Genomic DNA, 20,261 nt, shown 5'->3' on the forward strand with positions numbered 1-20,261 from the left:
TAAAGCAGAAAAAGTCAGCTCTGCTCTAATGACTTTTTGCCTTGCAAACACAAACTGAAATAACCCTGTAATTGTAGATGTCCTTTGAATAGTATCATCTCTGAAGAGTAGCCTAACCTTAATGTTTTTGCAAATGGTAAAGCATGACTGTGCCAGTGCTTCGTGTTTTTGTTTTGCGCTTTCTGATGAGTGAATCTCTGTGAGCACTTTTAAAGCTTTGTAGATTTTTTTGAACAGCAGAACATGAACACAGGCAATTTTCAGTTCTGTGTCTCTAACGAAATACAAAGCTTTCTGAGATTTAAATGACACATTTTCAAAAAGGCCTAAGCCCAGGCTTTGAATCTATGTACATAATTTTATAATGGCAATCATTTGCACAACAAACTATTACCGGCTATCTGAACTTGAAGACCAGTAACTGACCAAAACTCAACAGCTTTTTTAAACCATCTGCAGGCAATTAATTTGTCATCTTTTTCTGGTGCCAGCTTCTAGCTACTTATTTATACGAGTCTAATTACCTGAAGCCCATTTCTGAAAATTTGGTCCTGAAAACATAGTGTCCTGATTCTTCAAAAGAAACTAGTCCAGAATAGCAACTATGCTATCAAAGCCTCAATGGGATTATGACAAACTATACACTATATTCTTTGCATGCAATTATTTCAAAATTATGTTTTTTTACTGAAGTGATCTATCATTCCCTCCCCCCATTTTGATCATCCTAGCCACCAATTTTAAAGCAAAAGAAATACACCATAATGTAAAAATTGAAAGGCAAAGGGTAAAAGGAGTAAAATGAGTGTTCTAAAATTCTATTTGTGCAAAGGATGCCTCTGTTTTTAATGTATTTTATACGTGCTATAAAATATAAATATATTCCCTTAGTATTCATGACTCTGACTTAACTCTTCTATTTTCTTTAAGATAGTGAGTCAGGACATATCAGCATTGAAAACGACTAATTTATATCCCATTCTTTTGCAAACCCTGCTGTTCTTGCATTTTCAGAGCAAGGATAACAAACTAGTATACCAAAGGTAAAATCAGAGTACATACTATAACTTTTTCCTGCTTTAACGATTCCTTCTATAGTACATGCTACAGTAAACAAAGCTAGCAGGATTATATAAAGGGGTTTAGAGATTTAACAACAAATTTCCTTGCTGCTGTTTCTTCTCAGAGTTTAAAAGTTTCAAACGCTGCCACGAGAAGCCTCCAGACAAAAGACAGCATTTGAGAACAATGTTTTTTATATATTTTTAAGACTTCCAATAAACTCTGCCAAACTGGCAAGTAAATTAAATTTTTTTTCCTCATATTGTGTGATGTATAACCACAACCTAGAACCTGTACATCCATCTGTATTGTTCCTACATGTGTATCAGGAGTTGTGTATCGCTAGTAACCTGCACAAAAAAAAGAAATTCCAGCTTATTCACTGAACCATTTATTTCCCTTTCTTTAAAACATGAAAGGAAAGATAAAAATTTACTGTATCCAATACAAGAAGTAAACATGGTACTGAAAAAACTCAGGGAACAGGCCTGATAAGTAAGCGGATGCCGTTTTTATACTTTTCAAATTCAAATCAAATGTTAAGAATTCTTTTAATAGCCCTTATAGTGTCTTAGATATTTTTAAATGTCAAGCAACTGAAACTCATAAAATACATTTTAAAATTAGCATTATTTTATAAACTCTTAATACTAATCATAGGCATGACATTTATTTTATAACTTCAACTTTACTACCCTACATCTCAGTTAGTTAAGACAAACACTGACTTTACATTGAAAGTTTTGTCTGAATATGGCCTACTTAATCAGTTATTAATTCCTCTGTTTTTCATAGTATGAACCTGTATTAAATGAGGTTTTAAATGTTGACACTTAAACTAACACTAGTAGAAATAAAAATCTATTAATCTCTGAATTTGTCCTGTAAAATCATTTTAATCCTGTGTAGTAATTGTTTAACAAATTGTTTTAATAGACACCAACCCTTTCTCTTGCTTTAAGTGCTGTAAAGAATCAAGAATCAAGCAAAAATATAAAATGTAGATTAAAAGGTATGCATCACTATTTGACAGCTCTGTTTACATTTCCTTTCCTTTCTGTGCCTTCCTACAGTCTGCTTACTCACTAAGTATTCCCTTGTGAGTTGAGAAAAGATCATATCATCAAATTCATGGTTTAAGTTATAAATAATATTCTACTGAATCTTATACTCAGCCTAGATAAAAAATTCCTGTTACTCTTTGGAGTATAATATAATCTCCCCCTATACTCCCCAAAGTATATAGAACCTACGCTCTAAAATACAGAATATCACAGAATTTTCATTAATGAATTATTTTTCTTTTCTCCAGGAAATACTCTGAAACACTAGGTGCTTTGTAGGCTAATGAATGTGTCAGTTTCTGTTCTTTACCAAATTGAATCATAACAGTTCCAATTTGTCCAATGCCATAATGATTACAGGGATATTCCTGGGACTCCTTCCTAGTTAACTGAAATGTAGAGCAAGTCTTGTGATATATAACTGACTTTGTGTCAGTGGTGTAAAATCATATATGCTGTATTTTTTGCAGCATAAGCCACCGCTAAGGAAGCTAACAGAGTAGCATTCTTCACCAAAAAGGCTGCCTTATAGCTCAGCCAGTTACCTAATTCAGTGTTTACTGGCTTTATTATACACACGGAGACCTGTTCCTGGAGCAAAACTTGTAGGCTTTGGAAAGGCCACAGAGCAGGACAACACAGATGCAAACAATTTTACAAAGGAGTTCTTTGCCCTCTGAGTGGTCCTTAATATACATCACAGAAAATGTTCCTCACCTTTGGGGTATGATTCCAGGTTGCTGTCTGGTAAACTGAATGTTGCCCTGCTCAGTCCAATGCTGGACATTCTCTCTCTCCACTTTCTCTATTTTATTACAGTTCCCCAATTCACTTTACTATTTGGAAACTAAGTCAAGATTCAACAAAGAATGTGGATTTCTAATTTCCTACTGAAACCAAGAGCCAAAAGCACTGTTTTGAGCTTAGATTCTTTGTTGAATCTGAGTCACAGATTTAAGCATACTCAGATACGTTCAAGAACATTGTGATACTCCACCATGCTAGTATGTAACTTGTCTTTCTGTCATACTTATCAATCCAATCATTCTCAAAAGCACAACTCAAAATGTAATGACCACAAACAATAGTAGCTTCAACTAATTCATTTTCCACATTGTTATATTCATGCTTACAGATTAATCACATGTAGTGCATAGGATTGTTTTTTTGAATGCTGTTTTGTAAACACAGAAAGTTTGTAGCACAGCACTGTGAAGTGACAAGCTGCATTTAACACGAATCAGAGATGGCTAAAGGCTGTAAAAAGAAATTTTATATAAAAATAAGAAGCTATTTGCAGGGAAAACAATGAATGACAGACTGTGTGGCAATGGCAGACATTACCTTCTCATTCCTGCAGTTGTTTAGACCCATGTTATTCATGGAGGGCAATTTTCCATCAACACCATGAGGCTGCTGTTGCTGCTGCTGTTCCCTTTGGATCTGCTCTCTCATTTTTCGAGCCTCCTGAATGGCTTTCATTACTGTGTCCTGGTCCCCAAATAGGGCAGGTGAATTAAGACTGGAAAGGATATCTATAAACATAGAACACACTTTATTTAGGTAATCATTAAAATTAGAATCCAGTGTAATTACTCAGTTCTCATCCTGTTAAAAACTCCAACCAACTAACATCTGCAAAAGGAGGAGGAGTGGCAGTTGCTGTCTGTTTGAAGGCTGAATTAATCTATAGAATTGACTGATAAGCCTGTGCTCCTCTTTTGTTGTATTATAAATACAGCCACTGAAGTCTTGGTGTAGCCTGATATGTATATGTAAATATCTGAGTATACCCACAGACTCTCTGTTAAACCCAACAATTATCTGAAGGTTAAGTGGGAAGCCTTTGAGGTATTAATAACAATTAACAAAATGAACAAAGAAGAAGAAAGAAATCTTTAGTTGGACATGAAAGTCTAGGTCAATTTTTAGAATCTCTTTATCAAGACAGAGCCTTCACTCCACATATTTAGCTTTCAACTTCTGAAAGAGCACCCCTAGTTATTGTGGCAGACAGAATCTATTATTACCTTAACTTGACTATAAAGCTCTAAATTGGTAGAGAAAATATGTTTTTCTTTCTGTTTCTCTGGGGACAGAAAGGGAAATTTTTAAACATGCATCAAACTCACACAAAACAGTTCTGTTGCATTTTAAAATGCATTTGAGAGGTAAAGATGAGTACTCCAGATACACTTTCTGATTTTAGACCAAAAGACAGCAATTATTTGGTGACTGGTTGTTTTGTGGTGCTGTGGCAAAACTTTGACTAGACCACTGGTTCCTTCATGGGAGTATCCTTCATGCAGCACATGGATAGATTTGTGTATATACATTCAAGATAAAAAACTTTGAGCAAAGTTTGTGCATGGTCTGTGTATCTGACTGTTAAGTTGATGTCCTTTATCAAAGCTCTGAATTTGTGGTATTTGTGTACTTACTAACACTCCACTATAACAAATCAGTAAATATACAATATTTAAGTAAAATATACAGAGAATATAAATAAAATAAAGTAATTAAAATATAATAAATTTCAACCTCAAAAGACCCTGAATTCTTTTAAAATGAAAAACATTAAGATTACATGCTTCTCACACTTCATCCTGGGAAACAAAAAGTTGATATAATACAGTGGTCTAGATGGGAATGAATGCAATGGAACTGTGACTTAATGAGATTTAGACTCCACCTAAATTTATCATAAAACAGAACAAAAGATCCCATGTTGTTTGTTGATTTTTGACAATACTTCTGTGGCTTTACTTCTGGATCAAGGGGAAACATTTTTATGACTTACAGGAAAAATACTCACACCCTAGGCATATCTTCTCTATCCATTTCTCTAGAATAGTCTGCAAGTTCATATTGGTATAAGTCTTTTGAGACTGGAACAAATCATAATTTTTATATATTTAATCATAATTTTATATTTATTGTATGTATTTAACATATCTGTTCATTATTCACAAGTGTTTCTATATATTTTACAAGTACACTTGAACTACAGATTGTGAGGAAGTGGTTTGTATTTAGTCGTGGTTAAAATCTACTATCTGATCTTTAGGCCTTGTAATCTAAATTTTACAGCTCTTGATTCTGTTTCTTGACTAGTTAAGATAGTTTTCATATCCAGTTTTCAGATCGATTTTGTTTCATTACTTAATAAACTTTATCTCTTAATTAAAGAATCATTAACATGGGTAAAAAAATTCCTTATTTGCAACCATATGCATTAACAGAATCTTGTCAGATATATGAACAAATAATAAAAACTTGAACAAACAATAAAATGAACAGATAATAAACTACACTGGCTGGGCTGAAGACATTTTGTCTTTGTTAAAAAAAATAAACAATTTATTCAGTAGATTGTCTAGGTAAAATGAACTTAATACCCAGGATACAGAGAATTATTTTTCTTTCAGAATGTTGTTCTGGGTAAAACTGATCGTATATTTGGGCTAAACAGCTGAAAACCACATTTGGAGTTACCTTCCTGCCTGACTTCTGAATCATCGTGAACCATGGACATACCTTGGCTCAAGGAGTGACAGAAAACTTACTTATTTGAAGTATTATATACTGTTGCACTGGATTTAACTCATCACATGAGCCATCATGTCTCTATGTCTAGTATCTAATCAGGCTCTATATGCATGCAAAGCTTTTTTTTCTTTTTGTCCATTTAATCCAGAGACCAAAATTCGAAAGTTAACCCTGAATGTATACATCCATTTGATGTCTTTGTGGAAGATATCAATATAAACACCTTTTTGATGTTTTTCACATATGCACATCTATTATGTGTATATATTTGCATGTATATGTTAAATATTTATTTGCTGTATTTCCTACAGATGCATATCACTGCTGTATCATTTTGTTTACTCTTATAAACCCCTGGCATTCAAGAGTTAGTTGAAAATCTTTCCTGCATTTTTTCTCTCCATTTTAAACAGAAATGTAGATCCAACTATATATTTAATTCAGATGTAAGTGTGTTCAAGCTGACATTTTACACAGAAAACCTGTCAGTTTTCTCCTTTTCCAAGGACAGAATAGTTACCTAAAGAGGATCCTCTTCCCAGAGATCCAGCAAGGGGGCTGGGGATGCCGCTCTTGTTCGTCACTGTCACTGGACTGCTTTTGCTAGCTGGGAAGAGATTCTGTGTTGGAGATGTCGGGGATTTGACAGGTTCAGCTGTCTTGGGTCGTGCTGAAAGATTCAGTGGCTGGGCTGCTTCATCCTACAAGAGTTTAATGTAAATAACTATTAGGAAAAGACAAATGAACAAATCATTTTGCAAGCAGCATTTACTTTACACCTCGAAGACAATATCACGTTCTCCTGCAATAATAACAAAAGAAGCTAATTATCTGCCTCCTTTAAGATTCAATGAAAGGAAATCTCATTAATTTCTCTGTGTTATGCTTCTATTTACATTAACTATGTGGCTGGATCGTTCTTTTTGCCAAATTAAAATTTGAATTAGCTCACATTACAGCCTAATTTCCTAATGTGTTTTCAGAGATCTAAATTAACCTAGGGCATTTACAAAGAATTATTTAAAATTTCCAGCAGCTCAATAATGCTTTTGCATTGGTTCTATTTGAAAAGTTCCTGGCACTAGAAAAATAAGTTATGTAACTTATTTTTAAATGTATTAAAAACTAAGCAATCAGAAGTACTTCCATGAAAGAATCATTTGGAAACCCCTGACAGTTCTTTGGCCCACATTTAATGCTGCTGCTGGCTTATACGTTCAATGCATCTTATTTTGACTGCATGTTTTGTTTAGTAAAATTATCTATGCTGTTCCCTCACAATAAAAGATAAGAATTTCATTGAATTTAGATTCCTTGACTTACTACAGTAATCAATGCATAGTGTATGCATTTTAAAATATATTTCATATATTTTCTACTTTTAATTTTGTATATTTTACAATATTTTATCATTCCTCTGTGCCATGTGTTTTTGACAGTTTAATGTAAAATCAGACTTTTTTTCATATAAATGCAATTCTGCTTCTTGATTTTTTGATACTTCTGTAATTATTTCTGTATTCTGCAGTTATTTCTTATGCATTCAACCTTTAGTGTATTTGTATGTTCATTTGCATAAAGACAAGGAGCATTTTTTAAGGATACGTGAATCTAGCATCAGTACGCTTATATCTTTTGATACTTTTCATACGCAATTATGGAAGAAATTCTCTCTTTGACACACATCTTGTTTCAGTGCTATGGGAGAATAAGTCTATTTGAGAAAAATCTAAACTTTTGGAAGAAGACTCATTCAAGTAATTAACTTCTTTGATCGGGGTAGATATTAACATCATAACCTTCTTCCCATTCTCTGGGTTTGTTCCTTTTGCTTAATATGTTAAGCAAGACAGAGCATTTGGAAAACTGTGAAATAGTGATTTTCTGTAATTAAAGAGCCCAGCAAGACAGATCTCTCATTTAAAATATGCCCAAAGCAGAATCATGCTAGATATAAGAGAGTATCATCCCCATTTTAAAACACTGCACTGATCATTTCAAAGCTTAGAACTATATCAGAATACAATAATACACTACATTATCTCATCTCTTCCATTCTCCTCACTGTCAAGCGGTGATTTAATGAAGTACATCTGATCATATACAAAGCATTATACAGGAAAATGCAACAAAAGGGTATTTAAAATGCCATTATATCACCACTTTTAAACTGTTCCTATAAAACTGCTTGACATTTTTATTCTTCCTGACCTTGCGGTACACACAAATGCCCACACCTGTTCAGAGTCCAAGCGAAAACAGGAACACAAAGGTATAAGAGACATAGTACATTCTTGTGCTTTGTGGCCAAGTTATGTGCAAGCTGTTTCATTGCACAGGTACAAACTGGCTTCAATGAATTTCTGTGAAAGTTCAGAGCCCCTTTCAGACTATGAAGTTTGCCAGACTAAGGCTTGAGAGCATGCACCATAGAAACCTGTGCTACCATGTTCAATTTCTAAATAATTTTCTGCCTACTATTGATGATACCATCATGGGAAAAAAAATCTGAACGCTGCCAGAACCTGTTTGTACTTCATAAACAGCATTCTCTTCTATGAGGCAACCAAAAAGCTGGAAAACATTCTGGTCACTGACTTGAAAAAATGATCATTATTTTTTGAAAGATCTGACTACTGTAAAAGACACCTATTAGTTCTATAAATAATGCATATAGTATATACAAATAACTGTTTAAATACAGAGAACATATAGAGGATTTAAGTAATGCATGACCATCAAAACTGTCATGTGCTATATAGGTAAAAATTTGCAAAGACAGCATATGAGTACTATTTTATTAGTGTTTTATACTAATAATTTTTTTTTCCATTAGCCATTGGTATTTGTCCACATAAAGCACTTGTAGTTCATTTTTAATATTTTCAATGCAATCGTGTTAATAAAATAACAATAAAAAGGCTTCTTTTTTATTAACATATATTTCAGTCCATTCAAGTTAAATTATGTAGGGAAACCCCCAAGAATTTGCATGTGGTCAAGTCTGTAATAGGACTCAGCTGGCCACAAAGTTGGAATGGTATTGGCCTTGGTTCAAGGAGATATGTGCTTAAATTTAACCAGGGAAAATTTGACTCATATAGTAAAGGTTTGGTTTGGTGTAGATCCATTTGGCTCACTCACTTATGAAATTACTTTTTCACATTAAAGTAGTCAGTAGTATATTCTCAATACCATAAATCACTGGTGTTAGGTATCACTATACTATGGCAACTTTGCTGAAACAGTTGGGTTTTGCTTTTGGTGGCTTCTGTATTGACCATAACAAACTCTGCATATGTGGTAAATTTCAGTGACTGCTCTCAAGCCTGGCATTGGATTACAAGAGGTAAAATATTAGACCAATACACATCTACAGTTAAGTAAAGTGAACACTTTGCTAAATAAATGTTAGATCTGGCCATAATGGAATAGTTTTTATTTATTAGTACTCTCAGCCTAGCAAAAAAATGTCATGGAAATTTATCAGCCCAGGCAGAAATATCTATTCACCCACACTTTACCACAATGATTGATGATAATGAAAAAACGAATGATATTTTACTCTCATGTCAAAAAAAAAAAAAAAAAAAAGGAAAAAAAGAAACCCTTACCTCAAGCAAGTAAAATCTTCCCAGGCTGATTTGAGGCTAAAGGACTATGTGCCTGCAAGGTTTTAGCAACTAGCAAAAAATGCATACTCTCTCTACACAAAGTCACTACATGCCTTCTTTAGATCTATTTTAATAGTTCTGCATTTATAGCACTATCATTCAAATTGACAAAACATCTGAATGTGCTTGTTGGTATTTTTTTTGTTGTTGTTTCATTTTTTTCTTCATTTTTTTCTCCAGTTTGGAGTAAATTGTTTTCCAGTGTATTTGCTCTCATGAAAATCAGAACAACCACAGGAAAATGTAGCAACAAAAGCCAGCCAGTTCCACCCAAAGGTGCTTGGTGCACCAGACTTCAAGGGGTGCGCGATGTTCATTTCACACTGCTGGCAAATGCTATGTTGTAGCTGCCTAGTTCCAAGCAAGTGAGAATAAGCAGGCAGAAGCACCCAGCAATGGCACAAAACCAACAACGAGCAGCCCAGTTGTCAGCAGCTGTGTGAAAGCAGCAAAAGTCAAATCAATCTGCAGTGCCACAGTGTTTTCCCTGGAGTCCTGAATTACATTTTATTTTTATGTGAGGCTTCTTCCAAAACTGTGGAAAAAATACAGCTAGATTTGTAAAAATAATTAGAAGATCTACAGGCTCTCTTGCCTTAACAACATAAGCTAGCACTGTATTTTAAGATGCTCAAATGTTCGACCTGAAACAATTTATGACGTGGATGCCATTTATGCACATTACTAGATTACAAACTTAAATTTTGAAAATATCACATTTTACTGATGAATATGTTGTGCTGCCTGTGGTAGGAAGTGGGATGTATGATATTTTTGGAAGCAAGAAGTGAATACTTTCTCTTCCATTCTCTGTACTGATAATGCAGTACTAAAACTGAACATTTTATTTGAATATTGAAGAGCTTTTATGTGCTTCAACTTCCAGATGTAAAACAAGTAGAGCAATTAGTTTCGCTATACTTTTTAGATGCTAACTTTTTTCTTTAATAAGCAATACCTTAACTTGAGTTACCGGACTGGTCCCTCTCTTCTCATTTTTCATCCCAGTGGGTGAGAGTGCCCCTGTTGTATTTGGTGGCTGTGGAGTAGATGGCATTTTGGCTCCAGGAGAAACTTGCATGCTTGCCAGCTGAGCTGCATACAGTTGCTGGAAGACAAGAAGATATACAACATATTCCTGCAAAATTCCTAGAAGAGAAGCTGTAAGTGTACGTAATTTTTATTGCCCTGCTGTTGCTTCTCTTGAGCGATTGAGAGATTAAGTTTTTATTTTTTTTTAGCACATTCCTGCTCGTGGCTTTTCCCTTCTCATTATTAAAAAGAAAAAGAAAAAACAAACAAACAAACAACCCTAGCAAACTTCCACGCACTGATACCTTTCTTCTTAAGCTTGTTTTGTATCTATTTCTTTTTCACTCTTGCAGTAAATATTGTCCATCTCGGTCACAGTAAAGAGCAAAGTGTAATACTGTGCCCAAATACGCCAAAAATTGGCACTACTGTGAGACTGGTTATGATAAAGAGATATCAACCCGTCAGAAACAATCCATGTTTCAGGCCTTCTACAAAATGTCAACTTTAGAACCTCTGCTGGAAGCTGACATGGGAATCCTTTGCTACCAAAAGTCAATGCTGCATCTGCTTTAGATAGCAAGAAAAGTTAAAATAGGCAACAGGGTATGTCTCCACCTCAGTGTACAGTGATTGTTATCTTTACCTTCTATAAATGTTAATGAGAGTGTAGGCCTTAAAAATTCCTGTAAATAGTTATGAAAATACAAAAAAAAAAAACACTAATGGAATATGCATCCAACTTTTCATAAGTTTAAGTGAAGCATAATAAAAGATGTGTACATTAAAGTAAACTACTCTTACCAATCTAAAGCATTTACTGAACAAAACCAAATAGGTTTAATTTCCTCCCAGTGACCAAATTTAAACTCTCACCTTGAATTAGCATCAGCAATAATTCTTCTAACATAAACAGGGAAGATCCTAATCCCTCTTCTACACATAAATCTATATAAACTTTGCCTTATTAGTGAGAAAAAAGCCAGGTGGTTTGTATGTAATTTCCAACATTACTATCATTCAGATGGACAAATAAAAAAAATTACAGTAATCAAAAGCAGACCTTTCAGCACATGTAATTAAATGAAAGCTTAATAAAGAATAATTTGCAAGAGCCAGATGTGCTTATGTCATAATTGTTGCTTTCTTTGGAACAATTTCTCTAATATAACAAGCCTCCACAGAAATGAAAGTTGCACAATACTGCAAGCTCAGTGACTCAGTGGCTAGACAAACGCATGAAGGAGGGGCACAGCCAGAACTCTGGGTGACAAATGGAAGCTGTTGTTTGTTTGTTTGTTTCCTGACATCCTTTTTCAATACCATGCAAAGGCTACAAAAGGATCACAGATAAATATTTTGAAACCAGTGGTGTTTAAATATTTTGGCTAAGGTGCTAGCTTTTTTCCTTGCCAGAAAACTAATTTCCCAGCTTGCTGTGATGTTCTAAAAAATGGAAATGCATTGTATACAGTAGTTGCTTCCCCCCGGCATACACACTACTGGGATCTTACTGCTTTGGTAGTGGCCTATAAATTAAAGGCATATTCTGCAGGTTATGCTATGCCTGCTCACTAGGATGCATTGCTTGTATGAAGTCACCCAGCTGCTCTCTCCCTCCCCCTTCTCAACAGGACTGGGTAAAAATAAGATGAAAAAGTTCATGGGCCTAGGTAAAGACCCGGAGATCACTTACCCCTTTTTTACCCTCACGGGCAAAACCAACTAAACTTAGTGAAAAACAATTTTATTAATTGCTAATTACAGTAGAGTAGGGATGGTAATACACAGACTAAAGTTAAAGCTCCTTTCCCACATGCCCCTACTTTTCCCCAACTCATCTTCACACCCTCACAGTCCTGAGCCCTCTACCTCCTGCCACTCTCCCGGCCGGGGTGCTTGCAGGGGTGTTTTTCACACTTTTTTTCCCTCATCCCTCACTGCCATGCAGCATTTATCCCTTTCTTAAACACGCTGTCCCTAAGGTGCCACCAACTCGCTGATGGGCTTGGCTGTGGCCTGGGTGGCAGCGGCTGGAGCCGGATGGGGGCAGCCCTGGCCTCACCTCACAGCGGCCACCCCGCGGCCCCCGCTGCCAGCTCCTGGCCGCAGGCCCGGCACACACAGCAGATGGAGCTGGCAGCTCCATCAGCAGTGACAAGCGAGCAAAGGTGTGCTTGTCACACCCGAATGCTGGCAGCCCATAGTACAGCTTACGTTGACCAGGCATCTCAAGCCTAAGGCAAAATGGGATGCCAGACACTCCGGTCAGGGAAGGCCTCACCAATGGCTTGGTACTTGAACCGCAGTAGGACTGGCAACCAAAATGTTCTCAGTATTTAAGGGTCACAGAGACAGTAACAACAAAAGCAAGCTTTAAAGTGACTGTCTAGGCAATTTTTTGATTTTGGAAATGCGAACATTAAAAACAGAATTAAATTTGTTATTAATCACTCCCTTCCCAATATCTTGAGGGATTTATTGGCTGCCCCGCAAGCAGTGGTGATGAAATGTTCCTAAATGGAGGCAGAAAATAAAAAATATATGTTACATATATGTGTTATATATTTTCTATATATAACATATACATACATTATATATGTTATATAATATATATGTTTTTATATATATAATATATGTATATATACATATATAAAAGCATATATAAAATTCATCACTAAGTTACTCCAAGGTCACAGGACCAGCTTTAGCCTGGCATTTCTATAAATTTCTTTTACACAATAAAAGCAAATGTAAAAATAAGTAACAGTAATTAGCATTCTGGTTTGCATAGACTTTAAAACAAAGCTGTTCCATAAACGATTGCAAACCTTGCAAGAATTCACACTAGTGCGAGCAAAACTGCCATGTGGACTGGAAGGTTGTATAACTTCTTTTAAATACTAGTTTGGACGGGAAGCTAGCCAATCTGGAAAACACACCACTGATGCAGGGATAAAATTGATATTTTTGCAAATAGCACCATCATAGCACAAAATTTAGGACCTCACATTGAAATGGTCAGGTTGTGAAGCTTTTATTTGCAAGATTAAGGAGAAAAAAAAATCAAAAAAAAAGTGAATGAATGCTGATTGTTGGCTTTCAGTGCTGAAAAGGAAAATCTTCAATTGAATTTTTTCAATTGAAATTCTAACCCACCAGCTATTGAGTAGTGACTGAAAAAAATTAACCTACCTCAAACACCGAACCGTATCTTCTTTTCACTATATCTTTAGCACATGAAGAGAGCAGCTTTACATAACCCTGATGCCGATCACTGACTCAGAAGGCTCTTGATTACAAATTAGATATTCAAAATCATCAAGTATTCATGATTGTTTTAAGAATCCTTAAAAATATATGGCCTGATTTATTTCTTTTTCAAAAAGGTCACTAAGTTAGATTCTTACAATCCAGTTCCCAGAATCCAGCTATAAGTAATACTGATTTTGAGTTACTGAATGCTCCTGCAATAGTTAACAATTTTGAAAATAAGCTAAGGATGTAGTTTTACAGCTTTCAGAACCAGGTTTCTTGTAATGTCATGATCTGACATTGAAGAGTAGGATTTTGAAATGCCATAAGTCTCACTTAAGGCAATGGCAAATGAAGTCTCACACTTAGGCACCTGTGAACTCACAAGCTTATCAACTTAAGCACTTGTTTCCAAAACTCTATTCTAACCCTAATCAACTGAAAATCTGAGGGGAATTTATGAAAGTTGGAGGTCACTATGGGTCAGAATGATGTTCATCTACCAAAAGAAAAACAACAGCTGAGTGAGAAAGTGCTGTACTCAGCATGGCCACAGCACAGCACAAGTACATACTGATTTTTTTTTTACCTGGAAACAGCAGAATTCATACCAAGCCCTTCCTACTGCTTAGGGCTACAATCCAAGAAGAATCAAACAAGTAATGAAAATAATAACTGGGGGGAGAATTATGTTGGGGGCTAAGAGGGGAAGCATTCCCAGCTTTTGAAATTGCCTACGACATTTGATGAATTATTTCCACCTCACTGTATTTATAAAAATATATCATCCACAATCTAAAATTTGACAAACAAAACTGTGAACTAATAATAGAACATCTTGGCTTATCCAAATGTTTAGACCTTTCTTAATGTCATCTAAGTTTGACAGCACCTTTGTGGGATATTTTCACACTATACATGGATAACTGCCTTCACTGTCAATGTTCATCCATATCTTACCAGAAGACAAAGGCCTTAGGCCTACACATCCCTCTCCCAGGTTTCCACAACATTTTTTCAATAGTTTGTCAACTATTTTTTTCAACTAGCTTTGGATAATCAAAATTCTTTCATCAGCTCAGGTCCCTTTTTGCCTGCACGTAGTCCTGTGATGTTCCTACACATACGCTCTGCTGAATGACACTGAGCCCAGTAAATGTGCTTTCTATGCACCAGATTTTTTATTATTATTATTATTTTTACAACAGAAATACTGGTACTTACCTCGTGGGCTGCAGCATCTATGTCTAAACGAATGAATAAAGGTGAAGAATTTTTGAGAATCAAATGTTACAGAAGTAACACATGGTGAGGAAAATAGAATGGGCCTTAAATCAACACACTTAAGGGAGATTTGCACTGACAACAACTTGTTAACTTTGTGACAAGCTGTTTTACCACCTAACACAGAATTATGATAATCATAACCTTCTTACCAGTGGCTTGTCAATGGCAGGCCTTGTGGAAAAATAAGATATTTCAATAAAGAGAAGTGATCAACTGCTGCTATTGAGGGAGGCACTTTCTTCAGGTAGATAAGCCCAGGGAAGAAATGGAGACAGCAGTTGCACTTGGATATTCAAGAACGAAAAGGAAATAAATAGACATTTCAACTGACCGCTTTGGTGAGGGAGAATTCAGTTACAGCAGTGGGGTTATAATTCAGACATTATTATTTGCAGTAGAATTCTGAAGAAACAATAGCAAAGAAGTAGGAGAAGTATGGAGTTAAGAAAGAGAGTGAACATAATAGTCAGTGTAACAGAGAATCAAAGAGCAGGTGATGAAGGCTGACCTAGCACAATGAATTGCAGTGGATGTACTTGGAAGATGACCTAGAGAGAAATGCAGTGGAAACTAGCTTGAGCTAAGGAAAAAAGAAGATATCTGTTCTAGAAACATTTATGTTTTTATTTTCTTTTATTAAAAGATTTATGACCAAAGTGAAAAGACACACTCCTTTTTATGTATTTGTACAGTATTTCTCCTGAGGCGTAGATTTTTTATTATTATCATCATCTTTTTTTTTTCTTTTTTTTCCTCCTCTCAGAAACAAAGGCTAAATATTATGGACACAGATTAATTCTAAAGTCTTTCATTACCAAAAATGCAAGTCCTGTTACATCTTCAACAAATACACTTGCTACACTAAATGACACTGAACAATAGAACTACTGAGAATCAAGTGAGAATCCTTATTTGTCAGCATTTTAAATGAATTGTGCAAAGCTGAAATATCTTATTTATAGAGATGAAAGTTCAGCTATTTAGACAATGAGTAATTTGGTTTCTAAAGATAAAAAACTTTAAGGAGTGACTGCAAGTGCTGTTGAAATCCTGCACTACAAGAGGTAATGCAGTTATTTTTTCCATAGTATATTTAGTACATAGTGTTGCAAAGCTATAATTCTAGAATTTTTCTTCCAAGTATGTTACATACAATAATAACACTCAGAACTGTCTAATCACAAAGAGTTTTACAAGCTCACCAAAAGCAACAACATCTTTACTATTTCCAACAAATGCTTCTGAAGAGAAGCTACCAAATAATCCCACCTGCAGTTGGACTGCTTTTTGACAGCCTTTTTTTTTTTTTTTTTTTACAACTGTTGTAGAGGTGCTTAAAATAATCTTGATGTTTCATTTATCCTGTTTGACAAAGTCCACATTTGAAAAATTTATTTTCTGTTTGAAAGATGAATGGATTAGTGCTCAACCCCATGCTTTGGATATCATAGCTAATCAAATGTTTACTGCTGATCTGACCCAATGTCACTGGCGCAGCCTTTCGCAGTCCAGGTCAGGAATATTTTTTAAAAAAAACAATGCAAAAGCATAAGTATCCTACTAAAAAAACTCAGACACAGCTTAATGTGTGCAAGAACCATTTCTAAAGTAATGATATTTGTTTTTATTCCTTCCTACTGTTGTATATAGATGGCTTTATATATATATATATGAGATGTTTTTTACACCAATTACATTCAGGGACTAACACGACAGTTGAGGCTTCTACTTTAGCACCAAGGTAACAAAAGGGATTATTGGATTATGTATATATATGAAAAAATAAAAAATAAGTAGTACAAGGCTGTCTTTCTTTGTTTGAAGATGCCTTTTGATGCAGAACCTTAGAGTGAGAGGTAAGTTAACAGAAAATGGCATCCAGAAACATGAGACAGCGTAAGTAACTCATCAGCAACTTAACCGTGTGACAAACCCAGGGGCAACTTGGAGGCAGCTACTGCCTGTAGAGTCTGCCAAGAAGCCAGATGCCGTCACCAGAAAAACACCTTCCGTAGCTCAGCATCTGTGTCCTGGGAGTGCTCTCCACACAAAAGGAGGAGAAAGAGGAGAAAGAGAAGGAAAGCTACGTATACTAAAGAAAATGTACATATACAGAAAAGCAACCGTTATTTGAATTTAAAAAAAATCTGAGACCTGGAAAAATCAAAGCTTTTGTTGATGCTAATAAGATTCCTTCAAATTAACAGATAAAGCATTTGATGCTAAAAGTGAATGCTTTATTTTATTTTGCAATGTATTTGTGTAAATGCTACCTGCTACAAGACTGTATTTTATAAATATCTTCTGAAGAAATTTGGATGTCTCATTAGCATTTTCTCCATTAGTACTAAGAAAAATGATAAAAAATCAAATTAAGGTCAGTTTTAAAGATGAGCAAGTACTGCGGGACAGACCCTCCTCTCATCTTCACATATGCCACCACACAGATAGCAAGTGCTATTTAAGAGCCAACAAGTATGCAACATTAGCTTAACTCACAGGTTTATGCTAAATGACTTGAGAACTATTTGGCCTTATTTGGGTATACTTGAAACAGTGTTGATCAAGTACAGCTACAGGAAGTTGGAGTAACAATTAGGAAAATAAGTCTTTGATTTAGAAACAGTATAAATAATAAGCAACAAATTTTTAGAAATTCTTTTTCTCTGTAGAATTCCAGTGGCAAAATACTTGTACATGATTTCCTTTTAACACCATCATTCTTTTCTTTCCCTTGTTTTTACATGCCTAACCTATCCATAGTGGAGTTAACATTCAGATTTTAAAACTCGTATATCTCCCTACAGCAGTGTCAGCTCACTGTTAGGGAGTGTGACTAGCCTCTACTTCTTATAACACTGCACCAAATAACTTTGTAAAAGGCCTTAAGGTGTAACACAGGCAGGCAGCCAATGAATTATCATAACGAATGTCACAATAATAAAGACCGTTGCAGTGATTATTTATGTACTTGCTGGATAATGTGCACCCAGATTTATTACAGACCAATATGTGCAAACTAACTGAGATTTTAAAATTACAAATACATTCTGTATTCACAGGAACAGTTAGAAGACTGCAGTTTTCCACGTATGTTCAGGTGTGCATGTACTGGAAAAAAAATAAATCTAAGCTAAAAGAATAATTTTTCCAGTTATTCCTATTCATTCACTTCAGGTTTTTTGAACTATTAACACAAGTAATTTCAGTGTCTGTCACTACTATTCTATATATTATCAAGGAAAACTCTTATTTGGCCCTAAATTCCACTCAGTGCCTGTCTTCTTAGAAGATACAAATTCCTGTTTTGCTCCTCTCTAAAGGTGCAGAATAACAGATACCTGGATTTTACCACTGAATGCCTGCTGGTTCCAACTCCTTTTACTGACTAGAAATTCATTGTACTGGTTCAGAAAAAGAAAAATCACTCTCATAGTTTCTGCTGCCCTGCTGCAGATAATGGCCAACCTATACCAAAGATAAAAGAATCTCTACACATTTTAGATACTGCAGCTCACATTGCTGTAGCACTGTGGAGTCAAGATCCCCTTATGCAAAATAACAGCTTTATTTTGTTAAAAGGGCCTAACTTTAAGTGGACCATGGAATATTTATGGCTCTCAGTAGTCCTTTGAAAGAGTTATCTTATGTTTTTATGCCGATCATGGGTCAGAGGTTCAAATCAGCACTTCTTTCTGTCACTCCTTATATGTTTTACTATAATTTACAGCTCAGCAAGAGGACTCATAAAACAAAAGTGTCTATTTTACTTCAGCAACTAATTCTAGCTAATCAAAGCTTTCCAGCAAAACAACCCAGCATGAAACTCTGAGTGGAAAATATGCAGAGAACAAAGCGTTTTGTCAAATAACACATCTCATGATGTAAACACATATGTCTCTTATAGGAAATTTTATCGCTTCCACATTATCGGCACACAAAAGGAGCATTCTTTTTGCAGACCTGGTGCAACTGTGGAGCCATCGTCATTGGAAACAAGAGCCTGATTAGGTTCCCACACAGATATGAATAGATTTTCTTTTTTTAGTGTAATGCTGCCTTTCTTATTTCTTAAACAGACTAGTAATTGTGGCTGTAAAAACAGTGAATTGTGTTTGGATGACATTTGTTGCTTCGTATTTTTTTTAGCTACCCAGTGACACCAATTATCCCATATGGTTGTCCTCTTCTGGAAAGTCTGAGTTAATCCACAGCTGTGAAGATGAAGACGGACCCAGCAGGCTCTAAGACTGGTGGGTCTCTTGTCTGCTAATAAAGTCCACAGTCTGCTGGACAGATGTTAAGAGGATCTGTTAAATTAGTCAGTGACAAAGATCCAGACTTCTGCTGGGGAAAACAATTAGCAAGACCATATCTATTCTTCATAGATTTTCATTTCTTGCCTCATCTTTTGGAGAGGCAAGTTGTCCTTACTTGACAGAGAACAGTCCCACAGCACATACAATAGTCCTGCTCAAAACATGAATGAACTCAATGATCCCGTTGGCGTGTGTTCTGGAAAAGTGATAGACTTTTTATCCTTGACTTACTCTTACATGTTGTGACTCCTGCACAATTATTGTACGTTTGGTTTTATTTGTCATACTATATACTTGTATTGGGAGAGCCTGAATAAGTACTGCCAGCTACAAAATACCCACTTCAGTTTTCAGTGTAATGGCAAATATAAACTCAAGACGAAATTACCATTTGACTAATCTTTCTTTAAATATTATTAGATTTTTTTATTTTGAAGTAGAGGATAGACAGAAAATACATTCTGGTCCCAAAACTAATACTGCTGTTCTGTGAAAAGAGAAGAAACAAGCAAGTGGAATGAGAAAATACTTGCAGCAAGATCCATGTTTAGAGACTTACTCATTTTTCCCCATCCCCACCTGTTTATGGCCTGACAGCATAGACATCCAACATCAAAGTCCCTCTCAGTTACAGTCATGTAAATCTGAAGAACACTGCACAGCTAAAATACATGCACCAGTGCAATAAAGATCTAACCTGCCTTCAGGCACACATGCATTAAGGTGCTCTTAAAACCATTTTTGTTTCTTTTGGAAACTGTTTCCCATTCTATTGACCTCATCCTACTTTGACATAATGAAGTAGAAATGGCCATCAAAACAGCTCACTCTGCTTTGCTGCCTAAATGCAGAAACTCTCATTTATGTATTGTTCCTGAGATCATGCTCCTTAGAAATCAAATGCCTTTGATTTCATTTAATTATGACAATTAAATACAATCTCTCAGCAAATGCTTGCTCACAACCTGTTTACTGTAAAGCTCTGGGCAAAGCCAAGAAAGAATGCTTAGAACTCAAAT

General features: G+C 35.4%; 1 protein-coding gene across 33 annotated transcripts in view; it reads right to left on the reverse strand.

Annotated features, from left to right (window-relative positions):
* The window catches only part of SOX6 (SRY-box transcription factor 6), a 482,345-nt gene that overhangs the window by 158,321 nt on the left and 303,763 nt on the right, over window positions 1-20,261 (reverse strand). For all 33 annotated transcript variants that reach the window (XR_014585612.1, XR_014585613.1, XR_014585614.1 and 30 more), the window contains 3 exons: window positions 10,308-10,457; window positions 6,196-6,376; window positions 3,471-3,661 (listed from right to left, as the gene is read on the reverse strand). Coding sequence is in view for 29 of the 33 variants with exons in the window: in XM_083840231.1 (XP_083696357.1) it covers window positions 3,471-3,661; window positions 6,196-6,376; window positions 10,308-10,457 (522 nt within the window). In the remaining 4 variants the exon portion in view is untranslated. The remainder of the gene's footprint in view (window positions 1-3,470; window positions 3,662-6,195; window positions 6,377-10,307; window positions 10,458-20,261) is intronic.

The sequence above is a fragment of the Anser anser genome (genome assembly GCF_964211835.1).
Source record: "Anser anser genome assembly, chromosome: 5".
Classification (NCBI taxonomy): domain Eukaryota; kingdom Metazoa; phylum Chordata; class Aves; order Anseriformes; family Anatidae; genus Anser; species Anser anser.